Genomic DNA, 16,076 nt, shown 5'->3' on the forward strand with positions numbered 1-16,076 from the left:
AACAAAAGTGTCAGAATTCACCCTTTTAATGTATATTTTTATTTTTGCATAATGCAACATTAATAGCCCTTAATAATTAGTAAAACTTTCCAATATAATGTAAAAAAGAAAGTAAAATAAATACTAAAATTGATACATGAAATACTATAAAAGCAATTTTATAGATAGATAGATAAATGGATAAACCACAACTACAGATCTAACTTTCATATCTTCTGGTCCTCTATTTATATTACACATTTTTAATAAAATCAATTATTACAATTATTACTCAATTATTAATCTATCAAAATCCTTCATTTGTGTAACTGCAGTCCAGACAAATCTAGTCCTCACCCTCATCTAATGGTGTACTGCTCATATGTCTGAACTCTTCCTCAAGGCAGGCCAGAGCCAGGCAATCCTCCTCATCCTCATCAGAGTCCTGGAGATCGAGCTGCTCCACGGTCTGGACCTCCATGATCTCCTGAGCGGCACGAGACAACGGTCGACGAGTCCCGGCACTCAGGGGCCGAGAAGAGATGGGTATGAGAGATCTGCTTATGGTGCCTAAAAAAGAATAATAAGAGCTGAATGAGATTATGAGAGAAACAAGAAGAAAACGGCTGCTAAATAACACACCCTCTGACTTGAGGAATCATTCATGTCAGCATGAGTTATACATCAAAGTTTAATAGTAACGGTTAGTGGTTTGTACGGATCTCTAACGCCAAGTATGAGCAACAGTAATAGGGATGGTTGCCTACAGTTACACTAATAACTGTGACTAACGAGAAATAGAGAGATGATGGGAAAAGGGAAAGAGAGAGACGTTAAAGCGACTGACGGAAAAGCACACACAGAAAGACAGCGCTGGGATTGGCGGCTTAAGTTAGTGGGGTCAGCATTATTTACTGTCACACGCTGGCCTAATCAGCTTCAATCAAACGGAGCTTTAAATGCTCTCTGAACCAGCAAATCACAATAACACACTCACACACTTCTCTCTCTTCTCCGTGACTTTTTCATTATATTCCCTAGCTTCTACTTGTCTTGTGTGATCTTTCTCTTGCTGATAGTGAAGTGAACTCCGAGCAGCGCTCAGCTAACATTACAGTAATGGTGAGGAAACCGATTCCCACTTTTGAATCAGTTCAGTTTAGTGTCATTACACCAGTGAGTTTTAATGCATAAAATGGGGAGACAATCCAATCATTTACTCATCAGATTCCTTCAAAAACAGTATCATAGGCATATTCTTCATGAATTAGACCAGAAGATCTACTATTTTGTCAACTTGTGGGAGTCATCAAGCAACAAAAAAGACATCTATAGGTGAAATAAATGGATTACTTGTCATTTATTAAGTTGATATAACTTAAAAATGAGTGTCAGAAGTTTAAAATACAGTAAGAACAATAATATTGTGAAATATTATTACTATTTAAAATAACTGTTTTCTACTGTAATATATTTAAAAAATTAAATTTATTCCTCTCATGCAAAGCAGAATTTTCAGCATGCTGATTTGCTGCTCAAAAAATGTTTTTTTATTATTATCATTATTGAAAAAGGCTTAATATTGTTGTGTGGCTTAATATTCTTATATTTCTTTCAGGATTCTTTGATGAACAGCCTTACTGGAAATAGAAACATTTTGTAACATTATACAACTCTTTACCGTCACTTTTGATCAATTTAATGCATCCTTGCACAAAACTATTATTTCAAACATTTGAACAGTACTGTAGAAGCTACTCAGAATGATTCGTTGACTGAAAAGCTATATTTAAAACTGAGTAGTGAAATGCCCAGGTGACATAGCAGGAGTGATCATGTATTAGCTGATATCGCTTCCCACGATTTGGACTCGGGAGGCCGACGGCTTTGAGCATCCTCTGATGCAAAAGGCTCAATCTAGCGTGTCGAACCTGACACAAGTATATGAGATATACAGAGAATGAACGGGAGAGAGAGAGAAAGAGAAAAGCAGGCAAGAGAGGATGGACGGATATCTGACGCTTTGATTTGCACCAGCCGAAATCACAGCTGTCATGCTGTTAAACAGATTATTTTCCCCTCCTCTGCAGACCTGCAAGTGATGAGCCGAGAGACAGAGAGGAAGACGTGTCGAGAGGTAGAGAAAGCACGAGCTAGCTAGCTGAGCTGATCTGAGCTGAGCCGAGAGATTGAGGAGCGCGCCGTTGGCCGTGTTCCCTGCACTCCCGCATGCGGCAACACACAGTAATCTCTTTATGAAACCTCAGCCGCGTGTGCTGGCGCAGAAAGCTCAGGAATCAGCTCGGCTTTAATTACACGCGCGAGCCAATAAATCACGCCACGGCCGAGCATCAGCGCCACTCTTCTACAGCCATGTTATTGATGTCCCGTTGGCCGTAACGCCGAGTCCGAAGGGTTGGCCGAGGCTCTCTGTAAATGATCGTTTAGTCACGGCAAAGATGCGACATCAGACCGGCTCAACATTTTAAACACAGATTTAGCTGTACAAGTCTGGATTAAGTCTGAACACAGAAGGGAAATTAAGAAGAGAGATGAAGGTTTTATTTTACTCAGACTGTTTTCTGAGGGCCCTGATTTGGGAAATACGATTGATAGCTTCAATTAAAGAGACAGTTCACCTCAAACGATTAAAATTCTGTCATTGTTTACTCATTCCAAACCAGATCGAATTTATTTTACCTTGTAACATTTAATGTATATATATATATATATATATATATATATATATATATATATATTTCCTTGTCCATTCAAAATAAGCAGACAGTGACCAATGCCTTTCAAATTCAAAACAGGATTTAAAAAGTAGATTATATGAGTAAAGTAGTTCATATGACTTGTGCATTCTATTATTATAGTAGATTAAACTCATAATTCTTGCTCTTAAATCTTATTTGGGATTCTACTTTTTCAAACTTTGGGGTCAATAATTTTTTTTTTTTTTTGAAAGAAATTAATTTATTCAGCAAGGATGAATGCATTGATCAAAAGTGACAGTAAAGACATTTATAATGTAGATTTCTATTTTTCAAATGCTGTTTTTTTTTTTTTGCTTTCTGTTCATTAAAGAATCCTGAAAAAAAATATCGATCAACGCTATTAATCTTAATCTAATCTAAACTATTTTGAACATTGATAATAATAAGAAATGTTTCTTGAGCAGCAAATCAGCATATTAGAATGATTTCTGAAGGATCATGTGACACTGAAGACTGGAGTAATGCTATTTTGAATTGTTATAATATTTCACAATATTACTGCATTTTGTTCAAATAAATAAGCATAAGAGACTTCTTTCAAAAAGATTAAAAAAATAACATTCCATGTTTTCCAGAATTTCTCTGAGCATTTTGTTTTCAAAATGTTTATTTTTGCCCTTTTTTGATAGACAGCCTGAGAGGAGGCATAAAATGATGAGAAAGAAGATTTGACACAACATGTCAACAGGAAAGATATTTTCAATGTTTTCTTTTCTGAAAGATTGATATACGGAACAGAATGAAGTTATATTTTTCACAGCCTCTTTTTCATTCACATCAAATTAAATCTGGTGTCTACACCCATGTCTGGTGTTGTACCAGAAATGAATGCAAATTACCTGAGAAACACAGCCTGTGTGATGACACTCTGCTACGGCCTGGAGCGAGGGGACGAGGGGTGCTACTGACGGGCCGAGCGTTCATCAGCGCAGCGACCAGCTCTTCCTCTGCGTGATGCTGAAGACTGCTGCTGGATCTCCATGACTCCTGCCCTATAACTACAAATAAAACAAACAATGAGAACTTCACGCAGCAAGACAACCATCATGATTTGGTCTTGAAGATAATCTACTATCAAAGCTAACATACGGTTTACTGAAGAAGGTCCATAAGTTATTGTACATCACAGCTCTACATATCAACACTGAACATGTAAACTGTCTAAAAGCATCCCAATAGATGCATACTTAGATTAAAGGTACTCAACTTCAGAAGGCAATAGGACCACATTCAAACAAACAAAAGTTGCAAAAGTTTTTTGTGCCAGTAAAAGTAAGTTGGTCCTTCATTTCAAAAACCTACAAAAAGCACTCGTGTGAACACAATGCATCAGCTATCTGACCTCTGCATGCACTTCTCTTCATCACCATCAAGAAAAGGTAAGGTAAGAATCATGCTGGTAATATTTTTTTTCATGATAAATAGTTAACTTCCACAATACCAGCTGATTTTGCACTGTGTGAAACATTCAAAATATGCTGCCTCATTTTCATGCAACGTTTGGATGCTAAAAGAAAAAGTAAGGAAATATATTATGCTCAAAGAAAATTAAACCATGTTCATGATATTTATTAAATTTTTCTCCAAAATTGTCATTTTCAATACAGCGATTTTGTTTTCTTTTACAACATAAACATTATACATTACAATGTTAATGTTCATTTTCGATGTTATTTAATCAGTTTCTATTTTTTTATTTTCATTTTAATTTAAGTTAAGTTAAAGTTTTAGTAATTTTGTGTTATATATATTAATACATGAAAACATATAAAACTTACAAAACACAACAAAATTATTACACACACACACGTCTAGAGAGTTTTTCTTAATTTTTATTATTTATATATATATATTTTTTATTTGAGTTATTTTAGTACACGTTCAACTAAAAATTAAACAAATTAATTTTATTTCAAGCAATTTTTTTTTTTTTATGGTTTTAATTTCAGTTTCAGTTTTAGTTTTTTGTTAACTATAATAACCCTGATTACAGTAATAAGAAATTAATTTATTTATTTATTGCTTAAGTTTCATTTAAAAATTGTAAGACAGTGCAAATTATCTTAATGTTAATGCAAACAGGCTTTGTTTTCTTTAAGCAAAATATAATTTCTTATTTATTTATTTTGATTTTGGTGTGAAATGTGACCCTGTTATGTTCTTGACAGGATTTAGATATTCACTATTATCATAAGTGACCTGCAGTACACTCTTTACAGGGACTGATCTAACCTGGGGTTAAGTGACTTTCTCAAGGACACAATAGCATTTCATGGCTCACTCATTTTGGGCTTCAAACCAGCAACCGGTAACAAACTCCAAACTTTAGCTGGAAAACCACATGTGCCTGCGACAGCCTGACTTGACATGCAGACAGTGAGCGGTTGAAGGTTAAACATGTGTGCCTTCCATCGCCATCTTAAACGCCTGCTGTAATTAAGCCTTTTTCCAGTCGACTGGCCGCTGCTCCTGTCAGTGCACGTCAGGGATTGCAAATGCACAGACAGGCCGATAAAAACGGCTCGACTGTGACAGAGACAAAAAAGATGGGAAAAGGAAAAGACTGCAGGAAATTGATGGAGAGACTCGCCAGCCAATAAAAACAGATGACAGAGACGGAACTGAAACCGGGACTTATTTGTCCTCTGCTTTCATTAACCTTGAAGCTCAACGAACCAAACAGATGCTTCATTTTTTACGGTATATTAGATAAAAAGTGCCTTTTGCATATTCAGTTTCTGCATACTCAAATAACGGCTTTAAATAGAGCTGTTTAAAAAGAAATATTAGTGTTTACAGTCAAGCTAATGGCCTCGCCAAGGTAGCACATTAACACTGAGGAGCTAAAGGATAATGCCAAGAAATGAATGAATGTATAAGAGAGGCATAATTTACACTCATCTGTAAGCTAGCAGCTCTCTTCAATGGCCAATCCATCTAAGTATGCAATAATTAGGTATCTAAATAACACGAGTGGCACAAAATGCACTGTTAAGAGAGATGTCTGTGGTTTTCATTAAAGCGCGGTCATATATTAGTGTTGGAATCACATAAGCGCTGCATTCCAAATGTCTTATCTCTATTATTAAAGCATAAAGGATGTATTTTTGTTGGGAAAGATGTAAATAGCGCACAGCGGATGTGTTAACTAACACCTAGTATTGCATTTGCGGTAAGTAAGGTTTTAGAGGCATGACTTGTGAGGAGCGTGTACACTACTGTTCAAAAGTTGTTTTTTGAAATAAATTATTTTATTTAGCACTGATGCATTAAAAGGATCAGACATTTATAAATGTTACAAAATATTTTTATTTGTTTTCTGTTCATCAAAGAATCTTGAACAAATTTACATCACAAAAATATTAAGCATTAAGCAGCACAACCGTTTTCTTTAATGTTTCTTCAGTAGCAAATCAGCATATTATAAATGATTTTTGAAGGATCATGTGACACTGAAGACTGGAGTAATGCTGCTGAAAATTCAGATTTGCATCAAGGAATAAATTACATTCGAAAATATATTCAAATAGAACATAGTTATTTTAAATTGTAAAAATATTTCCCAATCTTGCTGTTTTTACTGTATTTTTTTAATACAATAAATGCAGCCTCGGTGAGCATAAGATACTCCTTTTATAAACATTGAAAAATCTTACCGACCCAAAACTTTTGAACAGTAGTGCATATGTTCTTAAAATGGCATCTAATCAGTTCTGAGGGTTCAGACTTAGTTGATTTCTCGAGTTTCCACAGCAGAATTCATTGTGAAATTGTTAACCTCTGTCAGATCTTAACTCAACAGAGCTCTGTCATTTCTAATAAAACTCATATTAAGCATACTTGTGCTTGTGTGAAAAGGAGATAATTTGCTATGCTGTTTTACTGTAACACTTGAATATAATGAACCTTACTGAGGTGTAGACAATGTTTCATGTCTCTATGAATGTTATTAAGGCGTCTTGACCCAAACGTCTCAAGTGTACTGCACAAGAAAATGTCAGGAGCTTCCTCAGAATGGCAGGCTCCAAGCTGATTGACTGATTTTACATAATTTCCGCTTGTTTTAATACCTGCATCTTGCCCTCTAATCCTCAGCAATATATGGCTTTGTTTTGCCAGAACTTATCTTGCTTCTCTACATACCTAGTGAACTCCCTGTGTGGTTCTGCTCTTCTCTAGAGGTTTGCGCTGGAGCTGGGCTGGGCTGCAGGGCTCCAGGGTCCAGTCCCAAAGTCAGGATCCCCTCTAGGTCTTGGTACTGCCCCGGCTGGATGTCCTGTCTCTGGGCTACTGAATGAACAGCCTGTGGGAGAGAAGAAAAATAGTTAAAAAACTATTCTAAAAATAGAAAAATTGAGGTTTCATAAAGTATTGAATAAAAGGGTGCCGTTAATTGTGGTCAATGTGTATTAGAGAAAAACATTTATTTCATAATGATATTTCCCCCATTTTAAATTCTTATTATCCAATGAAAGGTTAGATTTTTGTGAATTTTTTTAATAAAAGATCAAAAGGATTAACAATGCAGATTAATTTTCACAGCCTTCTTTGATCATATTTACCAAGGGTGCCGATATTTTTGGCCATGACTGTATATGTGTATATATATATATATATATATATATATATACAGTGCCCTCAACTAATATTGGTACCCTTGGTAAATATGAGCAAAGGCGGCTGTGAAATAAATCTGGATTGTTCATCCTTTTTATCTTTCATTCAAAAAATTCACAAAATTCCAACCTATCATTGAAGAAAACAATTGAAAGTGGGGGGGAAATCTCATTGTGAAATAAATGCTTTCTCTAGTTCATGTTGGCTACAATTATTGGCAGCCAATTATTGCAACAGTCAGGTTTTAATTTTTTATCTGTTGGTATTTGATAGAATCCATGATGCCATGCATCTGAACAAGATGTTCAGGACCTCTGGCAGAAAAAAACAGGCCCACAACAAAAGATCCAGCAGTATATTTAACCGTGGACATGGGGTACTTTTTTATCCCTGTTTGTACTAAACTCATCTGGTGGGTTTGCTGCCAAAAAGCTCTTTTTTCAGTTTCATCTGACCAGTGCCATTTGAAGTTCCAGTCGTGTCTGACAACTGAATTTTCTGGAGTTTGTTTTTGGATGAGCTAGGAGAATTTTTCTTGAAACCCTCCCAAACAACGTGGTGATGTAGGGGATGTTTGATATATTTTTTTTAGGTTACTGACCCCAAGACTCAACTCATCTCCATAATTCTCCAGCTGTGGTCCTTGGAGAGTCTTTGGCCACTCAAACTCTCCTCCTCACCGTGCATTAGGACGATATAGACACACGTTACCTTCCAGGCAAATTTTTTACATCTTTAGTTGATTGGAACCTCTTAATTATTACCCTGATGGTGGAAATGGGGATTTTCAATGCTTTAACTCTTTTCTTACAGCCACTTTCTATTTTGTGAAGCTCAACAATCTTGTTCTGCACATCAGAACTATATTCTTTGGTTTTGCTCCTTGTGATGGATGATTAAGGGAATTTGGCCTTTGTGTTCCTCATGTTTATAATCCTGTGGAACAGGAAGCCATGGCTGGACAATTTCATGCTCCTACTCACTCTGGTGTGCTAAAAAATATAAATATGAATGGGAATATACTTCAGAGATATTTTACTCATAAGAATTTCTAGGGGTGCCAATAATTGTGGCCAACATTCATTGGAGAAAAACATTTATTTCATCAGGAGATTTTCTCCTCACTTTCAGTTGTTTTACTTCAATGATAGGTTAGAATTTTGTGAATTTTTTGAGTGAAAGATCAAAAGGATAAACAATGCAGATTTATTTTCACAGCTGCATTTGCTCATATTTATCAAAGGTGCCAATCTTAGTGGAGTGCACTATATATACAGTATATACTATATCTACTCATATTATACTGTATATCCATGTCATATGGTGTCATGCAATGAAAATCTATTTTAATACAGTAACACTTTCACCAAGTAACACTCGCCAAGGCTGCATTTATTGAAAATAAAATACAGCAAAATCAGTAATATTATAAAACATTATTCCAATTTAAAACAACTGCTTTCTATTTGAATAGGAATTTATTTCTGTGATAAAAAGCTGAATTTTCAGCATCATTACTCCATTCTTCAGAAATGATTCTAATATGATGTATGGTATTTGTGCACAATAAACATTTCATATTATTATCAATGCTGAAAACAGTTGTGCTGCTTAATATACCAGTATATATATATTTCAGGATTCTTTAATGAATAGAATGTTCAAAAGAACAGCATTTATTTGAAATTTTGTTACAATATTTTTACTGTAACCTTTGATCAGTTTAATGCGTCCTGGCTAAATAAAAGTATTAATTTAAATGGAATAAAACTAGTGTACTCTACCTGTTTATGGTCATCTTTTGCTCACTTTTGGGCATTTAAGCACACTTTTTTCTCTCTCTCTCTTACGCAGGTTAAATTAGACTAAATTTAATTTGTCAATTTCAGATGGAGCGCATAGACAGACAGAAATCTTTTTAAAAGAAAAAAAAAATCATATTTTTAAATTGAAAGGAAATGAGAAACAATTATGTTTTGATTGAGTCCCAGTCGGTGTCCTTTAAATGGAAAATGAGGTAAGGGAAAAAGAATCGGTGGGTGGTAATTAAGGACACAAATTTTCTGATCGCCAGACAAAAGAGCAGAGATAAGGCCGCTTTCTGATCAGAAATTTAATTTCAGGTGTTTAATATAATTCATATTTTCTTTTCTCTCTTTCTATTACGCCATTAAACCCTGATAGTCCATTTGCGGCCGACTTGACGGCTCTGTTTCCTCTTGCCCCTCATCAGCTGAGTAAATGTGAGAGTAGTGGGTGCCTTTTCCTGCTATTACCTCTAACACAGCATGAAATCTGCAATTAAATCACATAGGAGTAATATCTAATTGATCAAGTCCTTAGTATATGAGAGTTTCCAGCAAGGTCATTCAGTATGAACCAAAGAATTCATTTCATAGTTTTCATACTCTGTTTTTCATATAATATTTCCAGTAGAGAGTCTGTGAAAGCTCATGTTTTTCACTATATCACTGTGGCTGCATTTCCATCTTCATAAAATTAACAACTAACAAACTAACAAAAGTTAAAAATTTTTTAAAGAAATGAATACTTTTACTCAGCAAGGATGCATTAAATGGAACAAAAGCGACTGTAATGACATTTATAATGTTAAATAAGATTTCTATTTCAAATAAATGTGGTTCTTTTGAACTTTCTATTCATCAAATAATCCTGAAAAAAAATTATCATGGTTCCCACAAAAAAAAAAAAAAAGATATATTATGGATATTTCACCATTGGTAATTATAAGGAATATTTCTGACAAGCAAATCAGCATTTGTATAATACTATTTCACAGTTTTTACTGTATTGTTCATTAAATGAATACAGACTTGGCGAGTATAAGAGACTTACTTTTTTAATATTTAAAAACCAAACTTGTTGGGTATTAACTATGGGTAACCAGTTACAAGTAACTGAGGCTGAGGATTCTAAAGGTCTCTGAGTCACCTGAGAAAATCCTGTAAAAAGGTCTGGTTCTGTGTTGTCGTCTTCAGACTTTGAGAGGTTTGTGAAGGTGAAATGAGGGTCAGCCGGAGGGGTCGTGGTGAGGTACAGAGAGGAAAAGCCATTCTTTTGTTCTTCTGCATCTGTGATTCGTCTTAGTTCTTCATCAGATGAGTCTTCCTCACTGGGCACCAGGCAAGCATCTTCACCTGTCATTTCCTCTTCTGAATCTGGGCAGTGACAAATAGTGAGAGAGGAGAAACCATGAGGACAGGAGGAGAGAAAACATTGAGGCAGAGAGGAGACGTTCCGGCAGGAGGCCGGCAGTGAGGATGCAAACACGTGCCCTTATCTAACGCTCGCAGCGAGCCGCCTGGACATGGTCTTGCAGAGCTTGTGTGTTTCTCTTCCCTGCTTCCCGACTACTGCCTCCTGCATTAATAATGCTTATCCTACACAGCTTGAAGTTTCCATCACTCTGCTAGTCAGCAAATACTGCAGAAACAACCGCTGTGTGAATGAAGGCTGATGTCTACACTGGTGTTTTCTCATCATCTTTACTCTGATGCAGATGTGCTGGGATGGTGGAAATCAGGTTGTTGTCATTTAGGAGGGTTTTTAATGTTTATCAGACAGCTCTTTGGAATACTTCATTTGGACTGGTCAATCATGCATTCGACTGTCAAATATTTTTGTACAAAGATGATAAACTGAATAATTGTCCTACACATCTTATATCCTTCATAGCACTGCACTTGTTTCATGTCTCTGTTGTCACTCCTTGTCTTCTTTATTCTCAAATAATAAATAATAAAAATATTTAAGCTCAAATTTATAATTCATACTTGTCATATATATTACACTACTACTTTACTTATCATATATATATATATATATATATACACATACTCTAGCAACAACATACCTTAGTAATCGGCAAATATTATTATAATATTAATGTTTTGTATAGACAAATAAAAGTTTGTCTTGATGAACGTTTTATTATCTATTATCTATTTTAAATTATTCTCAAAAAATATTATTATTTTTTTTGTACTTTGGTGTCTTTTACCATATTGATGTTGCCACCATTTATTTTATAAAACCAATAAGCCACTTGTATGTTACAGTGTTTTTCCCTTGGTTAAATGTTAAAGGCTTTACATTTGGTTGAAAAATACCCCTTAAGCATGGTAAAAACACTACTGCACAGCTTTGAGTGGTATATTGGTTTTAAAAAATATTTAAACTGCTATTAACTACATAGGAAACAGGAGTCTTAATCACTCACAAATACTTTTGAAGGATAATTATGAACACAGTGGCTCAAGCACATCATGGAAGACAAACAAAATTAGATACAGCTGACTAACATTTTCAATATTCAGACAGCTTCAATTAAAATTTACCAATAGAAGTTATACTAACCTGATATGCTCAGCTGTAAGGAGAGCATTGTGGTTTTGGGTGACTTCCGTGAGCCTTTTAACCATTTGGAGGCCAGAGGTGAACGATGACCTTCAGTATGAGAAGATTTGACCCTCACTGACGACCTGAGGGAGTCATAAATAGGCGTAGTAGGTATACTTCTATCCGAGACTAATCCAGACTGTGTTGATTCTCTAAATGACAGCTTTAATGAAGGAACTGCAGGGCTTGGGGAAGTGATGGCACGTTCTGGAGACAGTCGAGCTAATTTCGGTTCAGAAACAGGTGTTGAATGAGCAGGTCTGGATTGGACTGGGTTTACTGGAGAAGAAACTGATCTAGACCTTGGGGATGGAGAATCTGGAGGTTTTGGACTTTGTTTAGAGATGAGAAAAGCAGGAGAATGACATTGAGAAGACCTAACAGATGGTATTCCACCAGGAGAGAGGCTGACAGTGGAAATATGGTCCTCAAAACCTGCGAGAGTTTGATTTAATTTGGTTTTTGGGAGTGAAGGAGATGATGTTGGCAGAAGCTCTGAGGATTTGTCCTGCTGTGCTGCAGAAGATCTTGTCCGTGGGATTGGTTTTGGAGTGTCACAGAGTTCCACTTTCTGGCCTCCTGTTCGTGAATTTGACAGAAATGAGTCTGAGGTAGTCGACAGGTGCTGTGATCTCTGAAGCCTCGTCTGAAGTGGAAAAAAGTTTTCTGATCTTGGCAATGATGACGAAGATTGTTCAGCCTCTTGAGACAGCGGCCACATCTCAGGAGAAGAGTTGATCTTTACGTCAGAATTACATTCACCGACAAATCCTTTGGTCATCTCAGAGAAGCATGGTGTGGAAGGCAAAACTGAATATCCAAAATCTCCTCCATTTCCAACAGCTGCAAACCTTAAAGAAGAAAACAGACATGCATATATAACATCTAACAACTTGCTCCCACAGTTAACAGACTAGTTGTGGTTGATATAAATATAAATGTCAAGATGACACTGTGTCAGTTCTGAGTTGAGAAAAACACAGCTACTTCAATTATATTGTTTTTTCAAGACGACACTCCTACTGTGAACTTTTCTGTCGCTTCCTTTCAAAAAGTCTCGGGTTTTCGCCTTGATCTTGTCTCTCTTACATTTTGCTCTCATTTCCCTGCTTGACTCCAAAGGATCTGTACATTGTAGCATCTTCAACCATCTGGAAAAATTAAAGTGACAAAAAACGAAACAAAATAAACAATGACAGAAGAAATTGGAGAAGACAGAATGATAAGTGTAAGGAAACATCACTGAGGAGTCATTCGCTGGCTATCGCCCAGCAGTCCATTACGGAAACTAGGGTGGAGGGGTTCAGAATTACCTCATCTAACTCTACAACGCTTAAACAGGATTCTGCAGGGCTGTCCGCTTTCCCAGCATCCTCAGTGGGAGCAATCATGAAGAGAGAAGTAAAGTATTTATGCAACTCCATCCGCTCTGCTGCAAATCAGAGATGCAGTAAAACAGATTTATGTTAAGAGTTAAACACTGAAATTAAATCAGCTCAATGATCAGTATGAACGTATTTATTCATAATACAGAGTGACAGATCTCTAGATTTATATTTCAGTCCATGCCCTGTGAAGATGTATTTTTGAAGCCATTAAATCAAATTGTTTTGCCTATTTATTTTCTGAATAAATACCCCATCTGTGCATAATGCATTCATGTATATTGCTTAAAGAAAAAAAAAAATGTTTTCATAATATTTCGAAATACACTACTGTTGTCCCAGTACGATTTGAATACTTTTAACAAAATTAAAGAGATAATGTTACTCTTTTTTTTTTAATAAATGGAATACTTTTTTAATATTTATTCCATTAAAAAAAAAAAAAAAAAAAAAATATTTTGAACTTTCTACTCAAAGAAGACTGAAAAAAATTCACTGTTTATCAGTTACTGTTTTTACTATATTTTTGATCAAATAAAAGCAACCTTGGTGAGCTTAAGACTTTTGAATGGTGGAGTATAACAAATTTTCCACCTTTGAAATAATGTTTTTTGTTTTTTTTCTGATAATGTAAACAAGGCTGTGGACATGGGGGGGGGGGGATAACAGAAACAATTATTTATTGACCTTACAAAATTTTCTTCATATTCTTTTCAGCATTATTATTACAGCTTAAAAACTTTCTGTTCAGTTGGTGCCTTAAATTTTAAAGTATAATCAACTTGGTTGTACAAGTCATTTCAACTTAAATTACATTAAACCAACTATAAAAGATCGGTTTGAATTTCATATAACTTAAAAAATGTGCAATTGCTTATTTTGTTAAAGTAATGTAAAAACATAAGTTGCAATAACTTACTGATCATATCACATTTTTACAGTGTTGCAGTCAGAAAAATGTCATATTACAAACGTGTAATGCTTTGTGAATGTCATGTCGTTTTTAAATGCAGGATGAATTAAGACAAGCTGTTGACAGACTGAACAGGTAATGACCAACCAGCAGAATCCACATGAGACGAACCATCAGAAAGACGGCTTTGCATTTGAAAAAGTGACTGAAAAGTGTTTTGGGAGTGAGCATCATGGAGATGGGCTTTAGAAAACACGCGGCAGGCTCGGGCTGGTGCCGATGAAGAGAGACGGCGCTCATCATGGGGCTGTTTGGGAAAAGCTAAAGGTGGTCAGTTCTTTGACAGCTGTGATCAACCGGCCTCCCAGCAGCACCTCGAAACTTCTCTCAATCAGCTGTCGGAGTGCTCTGTCAGACCATCGCCCTCCCTCCAGTGTAATAAGAGCTCTGTGATTACCCTTCAGGGACGCAGTGATGGATCCGAGCTGCCGGCTGAGAGAGGAAAGCTGCCCTCTGCAGTGACTCTTACAGCTCATTTCTCCAACTTTTTGGAGAGAGTGCACTTGTACGGGTCTATGTGAATCACAACATGTACATGACCGGTCACCCACTATTCCTTATCATCCTTTGTCCAGTGACGGTATCCATTGACTTCCATTGTATTTTTTTCCATGCTGTGGAAGTCAATGGCTACCAACAACTGTTTGGTTACTAAAATTCTTCAAAATATCTTCTTTTGTGCTCAAAAAAAGAAAGAATCTCATACAGGTTTGCAACAACTTTAGGCTGAGTAAATGATGACAGAATTTTTATTTTTGGGTGGACTATCCCTTTAAATGCTTGCAAGAAAAAAATGGGGGATGGTACTGTAAATATGAGCAAAGAAGGCTGTGGAAAATAAATTTGAAAGTGGGGGAAAAAATTATTATGAAATAAAACATTTCTCTAATAAAATTTGGCCACAATTATTAGCACCCCTAGAAATTCGTATAAATATAATATCTCTGAAGTATATTCCCATTTATATTTACATTTTCTAGTCCTTTTATTTACCAAGGGAGTAATCATTCTGACCACAACTGTATATATAGATATAATTTCATCATTTATTTTTCTATAAAAAAAACAAAAAACAAATGTAGTCAATTGGCATTTTATGTTTAAAATGATGTGACATGTGAACAGGGCCGCTGCTGGCCAAATGGGTGCCCAAAGCAGGATTGTATTGTTGTGCCCCCCTCCCTCAAATATTAAAGTAAAAACTTCCGGTTATGGAGTGGTACTGAGAAGACGCGAGTTAACGACCCTCCTATAATTTTGAATATAAATCCACCAAGCTCACTTAAAATTTTTATACATCTTTTGTTATTTAATGCACAAAAGTCTAACAACCGAAATGGCACCGAAAAAGAAGAACAGAACTCAAGAAAAAGTGAATAACGAGGCTCAAGAGATGTCGCAGGATTCTGACTACGCAGACGAACTAAAGGAGGTAGAGGAAGATGACGACAGCGAATCTATTAAAGGAACCGAGTTGAACCCCAGCAATGCAGATGGGTTACAAGCCATTAAAGAAATGGACAAACGAGTTACAAGTAAAATTGACGATGTTATGTCAGCGGTCAAAGAGGTAAAGGAACGCGTGAAGGAGGCAGAGGAACGCATTTCTGGAGCGGAAGATGAAATCATTCAACTTAGTGCTCGTGCAAACTCCCTTGAATCACAAGTTAAAAAACTGACAGAAAAGGTTGACGACATGGTAAACAGAAACAGACGGAACAACCTGAGGCTGGTGGGTTTACCGGAAAAAGAAGAAGGAAGCGATGCGTGTGCGTTTTTAGAGGCCTGGATTCCAAAAATATTGGAAATGGATTCGAGCACATCGGTAGTTTTGGAACACGCACATAGAGTGGGCCCATAACGAAATAAGGATGTTCGGAACACAAGACGGGATGCCAGTGCACCACCAAGAACACTAATAAT

The 16,076-nt window shown here is 36.1% G+C and overlaps 1 protein-coding gene across 11 annotated transcripts in view; it reads right to left on the reverse strand.

Moving 5' to 3' along the window:
• The window catches only part of zbbx (zinc finger, B-box domain containing), a 165,714-nt gene that overhangs the window by 110,152 nt on the left and 39,486 nt on the right, over window positions 1–16,076 (reverse strand). For all 11 annotated transcript variants that reach the window (XR_009267037.1, XR_009267034.1, XR_009267033.1 and 8 more), the window contains 7 exons: window positions 13,109–13,227; window positions 12,885–12,946; window positions 11,754–12,646; window positions 10,329–10,555; window positions 6,903–7,062; window positions 3,599–3,757; window positions 337–549 (listed from right to left, as the gene is read on the reverse strand). Coding sequence is in view for 2 of the 11 variants with exons in the window: in XM_058751858.1 (XP_058607841.1) it covers window positions 337–549; window positions 3,599–3,757; window positions 6,903–7,062; window positions 10,329–10,555; window positions 11,754–12,646; window positions 12,885–12,946; window positions 13,109–13,227 (1,833 nt within the window). In the remaining 9 variants the exon portion in view is untranslated. The remainder of the gene's footprint in view (window positions 1–336; window positions 550–3,598; window positions 3,758–6,902; window positions 7,063–10,328; window positions 10,556–11,753; window positions 12,647–12,884; window positions 12,947–13,108; window positions 13,228–16,076) is intronic.

Source organism: Onychostoma macrolepis, chromosome 18 (assembly GCF_012432095.1).
Source record: "Onychostoma macrolepis isolate SWU-2019 chromosome 18, ASM1243209v1, whole genome shotgun sequence".
Lineage (NCBI taxonomy): Eukaryota > Metazoa > Chordata > Actinopteri > Cypriniformes > Cyprinidae > Onychostoma > Onychostoma macrolepis.